Source organism: Mizuhopecten yessoensis, unplaced genomic scaffold (genome assembly GCF_002113885.1).
Source record: "Mizuhopecten yessoensis strain PY_sf001 unplaced genomic scaffold, ASM211388v2 scaffold11103, whole genome shotgun sequence".
NCBI lineage: Eukaryota > Metazoa > Mollusca > Bivalvia > Pectinida > Pectinidae > Mizuhopecten > Mizuhopecten yessoensis.
Window position 1 is genome coordinate 1,290,583 of NW_018408881.1, and position 12,552 is coordinate 1,303,134.

The following is a 12,552-nucleotide window of genomic DNA, read 5'->3' on the forward strand; positions in this document are numbered from 1 at the left end:
TTTAATAGTTTTATTAAATATTGAATTTCGTCTTCATGGATTATGCAATTTCTGGATATTTCTTTTGACTTTTAACTGATACGCCTTAGTTTTGAGGCAATGACATTTTTTCATCATAAAATAATTGAGTTTCATGATAAGGCGATACCATTTAAAATGGAAACTTAAAATATCCTCAAAGTATTTTTGGAAAACTTTTTTTCATACTTTCTCATCTTCTACAATTACATCTAATATACAATAAGCGAAATATTCTAGAAACAAAATTTTACATTAAATGCTATAAACACATCATCCAATAGCTCTTTAAGTTTCCTCTATCCCATCGATATTCAAGTGCAAAAAACAAAGAAGTTAGAAAAATGAATATTTCGTCATGATGATTTTTTGAGGGACTTCTGTCTACTGCTGTTACGGAATATCAATTCCTGGGTTAGGTCACGAAGGACATCGCTTAAAGTCATGCCATCCTACGTAGCTACAGATGCTGACACGGAGTTCATTGACTAATGAAGGTTCTGTCTGTACCGAGTTTATCCTCTGGGAATATATGTAATGTTAATTGGAACTGGAAGCCACGCTAGCAGACCCAATACTTAGACATTCCGTCAACGTTTGTTTATTGAATTTGTAACATTTTAAAACTTTCCTACCTGTTTTTAGCCTCCAGAGGCTCGGCATTGTGTGACGAATCTGATAAACTACGCCAGGTTAAATGGTGCATTGCCTTTGAGGAAAATACTATTAACGCAATTTTTCATAAGGATTAAAAGCTTACTTTGTAACGCCATGGAGAATTTTTAAGAGTTCTGAACTTGCAGTTGGAATTTATCAATTGGAATTACACATGCAGAGGATTATTCAAACCAACAGAGGTTTTCCTGATATTTGAACAGTAGTAAGATTGGATAGGTACTAGCTTGATCAGCTAAGTGATACAATGACCACAATTTTTAAATGTGGTGATTGAAATCTACGAATGTGAAATATAACGTGTGATATATACATTTCATCAAAAGTGCAAATGTCGTCTGGATCCTTATCCCTGTTTGTGCATGGGATTCACAAAATACATGGAAATACAAATCAATAAAGTGGAATTGCTAATCGCATATAACACAATGCATGAATTGTTTAGCAGGAAGTCGGTAAAGATTCTAACTGTGGATCATTTTAAGTCATAATACGTAATTCTATTTCGTTACTACATGGATTACTTTAAGTGCAAACGTTATAGTGATTCCGAAAGAATTAAGGACTTAATAATTGGAATCATATTCTTTTGTGCCTTGAAGGATTTTTGGGTGGATCTTTTTATTTTTGACATATAATTGGAAATAAAAAAGATGAAATGTTTACGAAGAAATTTAAGCCGATACGAAGGACCTTTATTGGAGGTTGACAGTACCTATGCATAAATGACACGATTAAAAAACAAATTTGCGAGGAAGATTTGACAATGCCTTCTAATTTGGGTTCAGTTATGAGAAGTTCGGGTTTAGCACCGAAACCCCTTCAGCGTCACTCCTACCAGCCCGGACACTACAATCAGGGGCGGGGCAATGCTACGTCCTACATCAGTGTGTACAGGGCTGGGGTCATAGAGGAGCATGTAAGTTTGTGTCCGTAATATACAAGAGGACCTCTCTAAACTGGACTCTGTGTAATGTAGTAACCTGTACCTTTAGGTCATAAGTCTATAAGTGAATGATGCCCTATGCATGTTGATTGATTCAAACAAGTTTCACTCTACTACACAGTGTAAGTTGGTAGGTGATATTGTGGTTAACCCATTCACCCCTAAATTTTCATTTGAACTTTACCAAATCAAAGACTGGGCAAGTCCAGTTTAAATGTGTAGGGGTGAATGAGTGAAGAAAGGATGCACTCGGGTATTAAGGGGTTGGGGGGAGGGGGAGGGGGGGGGAGAGGGTTGTCGTGAGGCAGTTGTTGATAAAATTGGGGATCAAGGGTAAAGATTTGAGTCAAAATCAAACATTATAGAGGCTTACATTATAAAAGTGTCAGTCTGGGTATGTTTAGGATACAAGAATTTTAAAATGAAATGGATAATCTAACTAGTAGGTGCGTCATGCATGTTTAACACAGATAATGTATGGTCAATATTAATATACTCTGTTCAGTGTGCACAACATCAGTAAAAATATCCATCGTATTAAGCATCAGCTTTTAACTACCATACTTATTCAACAATAAGTCCATGCCTGGTAATAAGCCCACCCATGTCAAATACATTTCAGTAGAAAATACTTAAAGATTAAATGCTATTTCATTCTGGCCTACAATTAGCCCATCTCTTAGTTTGAGTTTAAGTGTGTTGGCCCCCAATGGGCTTATTGAAGGAAAAATATGGTATCCTGAAAAATGTATAAATGTTTATTCGACCAAACTCCTGTTAGGTTGCCAGGTAAGGATTTATTATATTTTCTGTAGGTGGAGCAACCTGAAAACATTTGCTTTGTTCTGCATCAAGTGTTGACCTCTTGACCCTGGGTCATTTGTCTATGACATGATTACTGTGACACTATAAGTAGGGGCGACTCTGTGATACACCCTGACAGGCCCTTAAGGGAAGTTTTCTTACAGGTCACATTCCTTACTATGTAAAAGATTCTGGAAACAAGTTATCCACTAAATATTCTGTACTAGCAGAGTGTAGTGTACTTATGATTTGATAAATCCTTGAAACAAAACGGAACATATAATTAATTTATTCACCCCTGAAATTTCATAATGAACTATTCAAACCTTTGAATTGGAAGAGTTTAAATGTGTCTTCAGGGGTGAATGAGTTAATGGTAATTAACCTTGACCACCCCTACATACATCTAAAATATATTGTTTGCTATATTCAAAAATAGCTTACTGACACTTTTTCTGGATTAACAAGCAAATAGCATTTTAACGCAATTAAATTCCTGAATATTAATTACTGTCAACAAGGTGAAATAAAGTTTTTCATAGTTATTATTGTCAGTGTCAACAGAAATCTTCAGGGTCTATGTACTTTTCCCTAATGGAACATGTACAAGAACAGTGCAATAGTTTTGCAACAACCTCAGCAAGTCGTTTTTTTCAAAACCAAAAAATACAGAAGCTGAAATGTTTATCATGTATTTCAGTGTAATGTGACCCCTATGGGCAATATTCGTAAAAAGAAAATGTTGTTCTAATATCGAGTAAAGTGATTTATGACATGTTTACACGATTTGTGGGGACGATACGTGGGAGACGGTGTGAGTAATGGGTGTCAGCCCGTCACAGGTGATGATAGAATGTCATCGTAGATCACAGGCCCCGTCACACGAAAAAATAGTGTGTCCCTGACACTCTCTATAGTATAGGTGGTCTTGTAGTGAGTGGTCAAAAAAGTGAGCTAGTTAATTAATTGCTAAATGTCCCAGCAACAGTAAATATTTAAAACGTCATATTGGGGCTGACAACAATAATTACACTAACTGACATTACAAAACGTGAAGTTCCCCGTACCACTGCCAAAAATTGTAACTACACATTGGAAACTGGTTTTTATCAATCATATAAATTATATAAATCATTTCTGAATAGAAAACCATACCTTGCAGGATTTTTATGAAAAATAATCAAGGTGAAATAAACAAATTACAATTTTAAAACAACTATGTTAGGAGTATTAACATTCAGAGGGGCTGGACCAGGAATCGAACCCTGGACTCCAAGTTGTTATACTATCGCTCTAACCGACTCAGAGTTATCTGGTAAACTGAAGCATCTTGGCCAAAATTTGCTTCAGCTATATCTACAGAATGAAATTAAAGGGAGGTAACTCTATATATTAAAAACCACAGCACAGAGGAACTTAGATGCTTAATCCACCAAAATAGGCTGAAGGTTAAAAGGTTGAAATCAGTTCATATATTCCACATGGCAGTGGTCTTAAATGAGTCCCCTGTATTAGCCCTGTAGTGGTCTATTGCTAGCTTATATAGAAGTTAAATTTCACCAGTACTAAAAATTTCAAATCCTATGGTTTTAATAGAACATTTTCACGTAAATATTAAAAAATCTTTCACAAAACAATTTTACAGTATTTTGATATCGGGCAAATTTTGTCATAGTTCTCTGAGGTTACAAGAATATATGAGTATAATACCTAAAAAAAATAATTAATTGATTTGTTACCAAATTATTACTTTGACATACTATGTCTCCGTTATTTTGTGTGCTTCAATTTTGAATTAATCTTATGCAAAATTGTATCGTGGGATATGTTGTTGAAATTGACTGATAAAAATTGAGAATCTGTTGATTAAAATTATGCGAAGTTTAATGTATTCTCGGTACTAAATAAGATGATTGTGAAATTTAATGTACAGTCGATAAAAAACCTAGAAGTAATTATTATATACAAGGGAACAGATGTGATAGTGTGTTTTATATTGGTATATTTAGGGCCTGTCTTTGGTCAGCCAATAGGAGGATGTTCAGGGGAAGTTTCCAAGTTTCCCGGAATTGATGGGGACAGGAAAATACGTGTTTTGTTTAGGGAAAACTGCAGGTTTTGGATATCAGTTTTCTGAAAACATATTTTTTACTATGGATCCCAAACTATCTCTTATCCTTTGATATGAATTAAAGGTGTATTTTCCAAATTTCATTTGATATTTTCCCTGTTTGAATCGTTGAAATTTATTTACTGCTATTTGAGGAAATGTAAGAAGATACACAAAAACTATCTAGGGATTGAAAAATGTGTAATGAGAATATTATGTTACGGTAGTTGTTATGGTCTGTGAAAATATACATATTTTTCAAATTTAGAGAAAAAAGTACACAACTGCGATAAAAAGGATGAGAAAATCAATGTATGAGTTTTAGTGTTTGATGTGATGGTATCAACTGTTCTATAAGCCAAACACGTCTGGCTTTGGACGTAGATAAATCTGTGTCCACATGTCGTATGTTTGTTAAAGATTCCATGTATACTTATAGACATACTTGGTATTACAGGTTGTCATTCAACACTCTGGTATTCCTATATATACAGACTGTAGCTTTGGACAGGTTGTCAAATTGAAGACACAGTGTCGGAATTTCAGAATTTTTAAGTGTTCAACCAAACCTGACCCACTCCCGTCAATTTCCACTAGAAATTTGTTTAGCTCATATTTCTTTATTCAGACCCCAGTGGTGTTAATATTATGACAGATAAGTGGTCTTCTAACCCTTTCACCACTGTAGACCATAATGGACTCTTCCAAAATTATGCATGGTAGAGTTCGCTCAAGTTACATAGGGGTGAAAGGGCTAATATACAAGTTGTCATCCAAAATAGAGTTCTTACTTTAGGCAGCAAGGGCGTCTCTTCAATGTCTTAGTATGAGAAGGTTATGCATAAGGTCCTCTAAAGGCAGGTTGTCATTGAAAACAGGTAAATTTTCTATAGGCAGGCCAATAATATATATTCATATTGTTTTTACACTCAGAACATTGTTACTGGTAGTTAGTTTATTTCATCTGTATTATTTCTCATAAATTTACCGCAAGGTATGGTTTTCTTTCAGAAATTATCCTCTTAAATGCAGGTTGTCATTCAAAATAGATTCTCCTTTATTTGCAGTTTGTCACTCAAGTGAGGTCGTTTCCAACAACTAAGATTGTCATTCAGAATTGGTGGTCTTACTCTATGCTTGTTTTATATTTAAGATGTTAATAAAGGCAGATAATTGGACGTGGTATTCGTAGAGGCAAGTTGCTGTCTTTTAAAGTTGTTAAATAGACAGACAGGTGTTTTGAAATCCTAGCTGTATAAGAAGGTTGTTTCACAAGACAAGCCATCTTTGACAGTTTATTAAAATTATAACAGGATTTCTCCTATACTTTCAGATTAAATGGCACATTTATTCAATTAATCAGATTTCAGCTATCAAGTTGACAAATCGGGTGTTGGTGTGTTTAATCTGTACATGGATATAGTGAGATTATTGATGAACGGTCCCCACATGTGTTACACCTGCAGTGACTAATAGTTTGTTTTTATGGTTTAAGGATGCTCAGCCCTCACCTTGTCACTAATTATTTTAAGGATGCAGGTCCATTTGTTTAAGAACAGTAAATTAATGTCATTTCCTCCAAAGAAATGGTCACTGATTTTTTTTTGTCCTTTAGTATTTTAAAATCTGATGGTTTTTACTTTTAGCCTGCATATCAGTGCTGGTTTTATATATTGTCAGTTGTCCAAGCATGGAAGCTAAGAAAAGACATAACTTGCTTCAACTTTTAAGCATTAATAGCCTAGCTATGGTTATTTTTGCAGGACAATGAAATAACACTTTATAGGTTATGTGTAAAAAAGGTTTTCTTAAGAATGAAATTTTTGGTATATGAAACAATATCTTTTTTTAAATTACCAAATGGCTAATGATTCACACATGATATTGCAACTTATTGGGAAAAAACATAATTTTTAATCATTCTTATCTGGACAGAGTAGTAAATAAAATATTATCTTATAATTAAAAGATGTTTGATTTGAAGAAAAATATGTATAAAATATAATATATATCAACAAAACTTATCATTTCTTTATTGTGGATTCAGAGCTAATGTACAAAAAATTCAAATTTTTGCTTTTTATCTAATTTTACCTGAGATTGAACAACTTATTTTAAAGGTTTCATTTCTTCCTTGTAAATTCAGAGTTAATGTGCAAAAAATTCAATATCATGCCTTTTACCTAGTTTACCTGAGATTGAACAACTTAAGGGCTATTATATGGCCATTATAAGTCATCAAATTGAGTCATTTCTCACAAATGAATTTATACCTGTTTTTATCACCGCATCCATAATACTCCAGATTTCCGTGTGTGACTGAATGGTGGTTTTTTTTACAGTGTAGTAAATTAAATATTTAGTTTAGCATGAGCTGCCCTGAGCTGGGAGAGATATTGAGTTGTATAGCAGTCTTATAATACACAGTTGTGCATGCCTGACAGCGTTATACAAATAGGAACAGAACAGCTAGGGGGCTGAATCATACGAATCGTTCTGAAGTTGACTTAATTGTTGATTATAGAACAATAGCATTGCCAGACTGACAACTCGTCACAGGTATATTGTAGAATGTAATATTAATGAATGAGATGATTGACACCTGCAATTGAGTACAGGTATGAGTTCATAATGATTGACTTTGTCTTGTGTATACATATATGTGTATTATTATAAAAGTCTAGTTATGGAGGAGTTACTTCCCCTGGAATATGATATCTCTCTCTTAACTCATTTGAATTCACCCCTGATTATAATGAACTATTCAAACCTTTGAATTGGAAGGATTTTAATGTGTCTTCAGGGGTGAATGCGTTAATTAAAGCTCTAAGGATTGCTGAATATTGTTTCTTTAGAGTTTATTTTTGTTCTGGAATGATTGAAAACACGTTTAATGGAAATTTTGCTATCAGGAAGTATGTCCTGCCAAATATTGTATTGTGCGTTGTTGTTTATATCATTTTAACAGGTGTTGTTGCCTTTACTTTCATAACAAAATTGATCAGTGAATTGATGCCGCAGGTGTGTTAATTATGATATCTGTAGCTAGTATAAATGTAAATAAAAAAGGTACATATATATAAACATGATGTACATAAAATGGATGAAAATATACATTCTTGTCAAGTTTCTAGGTTTTGGAGGGAGAATTTCAAATTTTCATCTTTCTTGTTGACTCTAGAATTTTTAGATTTTGTTTTATGTAAATTTTTTTCATTTCAAATTTGATTAATTCATTGCTAACACCAGCTTGAACTATATCATTTCATACTTATTTGTCAAATAGAAGTCATTTCATGTACTTTTTAGAATTTTTAGGGTTTTTTCCCATGTGGTTTCCGTTCTCTTCCGTGAAAGGTTGACAGGTGCTTTGTTTTTATGTTTACGTTCTTCATTAAACACAACTGGAGTATGCACTTAACACTTTGAAGTTTAAAAACACACAAACACAACGTGATCATAAAAAAGCAAAATGTGCAGATTGTACGACTTCTATATATATACTGTATGCAAGTAGGTAAAAACAGTAACTTACAAAGAAAATTTAGAAAAAAAACTTCAGTTTCATTCAACATGTAGCACATTTATCCCGAAATAAGCCCAGGGGGCAAACAATTTATCTCACATGAGAGGATGGAGGATGGGCTTATTACAGGACAATGAAGTAGCGTTTGTTGGCATCTCTTCTGAACTGGGCCTATTATCAGGCATGGGCTTATTGCCAGAAATTATGAAAATATATTTTACCTTTTCAATTTATTCAATCCTGTATACAGATGATGTGTAAAGGATAAACAGGTTCCAGGGAAAACTTTGTTTCACCAATTTCATTAAGAATTTTCTACACATCAGAAGGTTAAATGTATATATATATCAATATTTTTGTATTTTTCCAGAATCGACGTTTATCTGACGACAAGGACAAACAACTCCAACGGAAAGTCTCCGATCTTCAAACACAAACCCAGCGCCTCGAACGCAAGATAGCCCTTATCAAGACAGAAAACGACCTTCTGGTGTGTGCCCCCCCTACACAGGCCTTTGTTACTGATGCTGGGCCACAGACACAAAATGATACAGAAATATATATCTCTAAATTTAGTCACTGATATTTAATCATGAATATCTGCTCCATACTGCCAAATTAACAACCAATGAAGGGATGGGTTGATATAAAATTTAGGAGATGAGCTTAAGTCTGTCTTACATTTAAGTGGTAAAATGCTAGTTACATATATGATATACATGTGCACTGCACTGTTGATGTTATGGCGGGGCAGTCGATAGGGTATTCACCTTTCACTACGATTGCCAGAGTTCAATTCCCTGATCGGACGTGAAAAGGTATTTGGTCACCTGTCGACTGCCTAACCACATCAAGTTTCTCGGGATTCTCCTGTTCCTTCCCATATTAAGATACCTTGTGCGCTTCCATCTAGGGCAGTAAGAATAATGAATATAATTGATAAAAACATGTTTCATAATTGTTGTAAAATATATTTAACATTCATGTTAATTGCAGTTTACTGGCTTAAACTGGGAATAGGGGTACATGTGCCCTATTTATTTCGCACCATTCCCATCTGCCATGAAGGCGGTTTGATACAAAATATCAATATGTATGCAAGTCTGTTAGATGTAATTGTGAACAACAACACAAATGTCTGTATATAGCATTTGGATAATTTTAAGATATTCTGTTGAATGTTTCTTATAAATAGAAAAAGAAGCAAGATGACCAACGCCCTATGGAAGAAAAGGTTAAAGTGTTGAAGAAGAGGAATGCAGAACTGGCAGCCATCGCTCGGAGACTAGAGGAGAAAGCGAAACACCTTCAGCAGGAAAACATGAAGGTATATATTATAGACTCTTTCATGTCAATGGGTGTAAGGTAGGGGAATTTCACTCCTGAGGGGTTTTCAAATAGAGCTAACCTGAGGTTTGCCGAGAAATTTACTCTATACACCCAGCTCTTGCACAGAAAAAAATAGAATCCCACCTTTCTTACTTATCGGTTTTATATGGTTAATAAATAACTTTTCTTCTCAATTCCTTCACTTCAGCAATTTCTGCCACCAGAATTTCCCAAATTTCGTGATATCACTTCACTGTCGTCCTATTTTAACATTATGTATGAGGAATAGGGTGCAAGGAAGAAATTAACCTATGCCCCTTCCTTGCCCTGAACGAACATAGTTAATTGGGTGCAAGGAAGAAATGTCCCATGTCCCTTCCTTACCCTGAACGAACATAGTTAATTGGGTACAAGGAAGAAATGTCCCATGCCCCTTCCTTGCCCTGAACGAGCATTTAAAGTTAATTGGGTGCAAGAAAGAAATATGTCCTATGCCCGTTCCTTGCCCTGAACGAGCATTTAAAGTTAATGGGGTGCAAGGAAGAAATTAACCTATGCCCGTTCCATGCCCTGAACGAGCATTTAAAGTTAATTGGGTGCAAGGAAGAAATGTCCTATGCCCCTTCCTTGCCCTGAATGAGCATTAAGAGTTAATGGGGTGCAAGGAAGAAATTTCATATACCTGATCCTTGCCCTGGACAAGCATTAATAGTTAATGGGGTGCAAGGAAGAAATGTCCTATTCCCCTTCCTTGCCCAGAACGAGCATTAAGAGTTAATTGGGTGCAAGGAAGAAATTTCATATATGCCCCTTCCTTTCCCCCTGGACATTTCTGTCATTTGAAGCGCAGGAATGAGCACAGAAAAACTGGTCTTGGTAAAAAATCTATTTACAATGGATGAATTGTTCTTCCTGATAATCCATCAAAGTTTGTTATAAAAAAATGGATGATATTTTAGTTCTGTCTCTGGATGAAATAGCTAAGACACAAATAATTGAACGTAATTACATGCTTTCAAAACTGATGCACTGCCCCTGCACTGCGTGTAGTTGGAATCTGTTTCTTCTTCTTTCTTGATTTTAACATTTTCATTGTCTCTGTGTTTAACCCTTTCACCTCTGTAGACTGTAATGGACTCATCCCCATAATTGCATGGTAGAGTCTACTAAAGTTACCTAGGGGTGAAAGGGTTAAGGATTGAAATATGTTATTCATAATATTTATGACTGTATGAAACACAGTTGCTTTAAGACATAGATTTCATGTTGCACTGGAGTGTATTTTGGATAATATACCTTTATAAACAGTCATAGTCATAAATATTTTGATTATACATTCCACTGCCTGGTATTGACATTCAATACATCAAAGAATACTCTATTTTATTTTTCTTCTTGGTTTCTTTTGAATCATATTAAATTTTAAGCAACCATTTTTCCTAACAGTGAAACATCTACTGTATACAGGGAATTTTTTACCCAGACAAATTTTTCACCTTTCGATGGTAAAATCATTTTTTTCCCCATTATCAAATTTGCCCTTCACATTTATTGACTATGTATATTAAGTTGTTTACAAATATTCTCTGTAATGATGAATTCACCCTAATTACTGAGGGCGAACAATGTGAAAAATTAAACTGTAGCGAACATTTCCCGATATGCAGTATGTTGGAAGAAGGGGGGTGCTTTCTTTGGCTACCATTCCTATAAGTGTTAATTAAAGATACTTTTAAACACCCTCTGAAGACTTCATTTAAAGTCTTGATATGATTGGAAAACCTTCATATGTGAAACAATATTGTGTTATGATGATTTTCTCAATGATATCTTGAAGTGATACAAATTTAATTATTTAGAGGCTTCAGCACAATGCAACAGAATTATTTTTTATCACAATTGACACTCTCTAATAGCTAGGGTATAGATGGACTGATCTTTTGACCTTAACTGTGACCGTGTCAGCCTTCGGCTCTGTCTTTGTCTGGATGATGGCTGATGTTCTTGTTACAAGTATGGCGGAGTTACCTCCCCTGACATTTATATTTTTTGTGTGAAATGTCAATGAAATAGCCACTATAATCTCTCTGGTCTCATCAGCTGTGAACACTGTTGATATATGTGCCCTTAGCTATCAGTACTTTTCCAGTCTTAAATAACTAGGTTTGGAAAGCAATCCATGATTTTCCTGTTAAATATGGGCATTTTTTACTTCCCTAAATGGACTTTAAATTTCTGCATCAGTAAAAGAAATAGATGTAATGCAGTGTATATACATATATGTATGGTTTAAATTTAACTCAATTCTACCCTGAAATTTCATAATGAACTATTCCAACTTTTGAATTGGAAGAGTTCAAATGTGTCTTCAGGGGTGAATAAGTTAAAACCCATAGTAAGTTTTATTAGTAAAAAAATGTTTTCTGGTGAAAAAATCCTGATTTTCTTATTTGCAACAAATAAAATAAAACCTGTCTGTGTGAATGACAGAGATGTTTCTTATAGCGGAGTAATCCCCAAGATATAGTGAAATGTATTTGTTTCATGTCATAGACATCAAGTGAAAAAAACCCTGTATGCATTACATTTTGTGTAAGCAACATTTTAGTCAGATGCAATTTAATTTCTATGTTGAATTATGATATGTCATTCTAAATGTTTATTTCAAATATAATTTAAAAATCCTGATCAATGTCGAAAGATCATATTTTTTTAAAATTCCATTTTAATGTTTCCGTGTTACATTAAATCATAGTCATTAAAATCATCTCAGTTTTTTTTTTAAATGTTTCAGAAAATACGTGACGAAACAGGCCAGCATGACTCGGAGTACCTGAAGAAGATGTTTGCGCGACAGCGAGCGAAGGACCTTGCCGAGCATGCAAAGGCGATGTTATCCAAAGACCGCGAGATCGAGGACCTACGCAAAAAGTGCCAGGAACTCGCGGATGCCCTCAGCAACAACGATTTCCTCGGACCGGAGGTATTTTTTGAACTATAGAAAGTAACTTTCTAACTGTTTTAGTTCTTAACTGCATGGACACCCCTGGGACCAAATAATTTGACTAGTTTACTGAGAGTTTGCGATTTAAGGGTCTACCCAGAGGGCTGGGTTAAAGGAATAGATAAATATATCATCATCAA

The 12,552-nt window shown here is 34.6% G+C and overlaps 1 protein-coding gene across 1 annotated transcript in view; it reads left to right on the forward strand.

Annotated features, from left to right (window-relative positions):
• LOC110465882 (peripheral-type benzodiazepine receptor-associated protein 1-like) overlaps positions 1-12,552 on the forward strand; it is a 212,055-nt gene that overhangs the window by 58,844 nt on the left and 140,659 nt on the right. Inside the window, exons 4-6 of the mRNA XM_021522010.1 lie at positions 8,450-8,569; positions 9,275-9,406; positions 12,203-12,391. Of these exons, the coding sequence (XP_021377685.1) occupies positions 8,450-8,569; positions 9,275-9,406; positions 12,203-12,391 (441 nt within the window). The remainder of the gene's footprint in view (positions 1-8,449; positions 8,570-9,274; positions 9,407-12,202; positions 12,392-12,552) is intronic.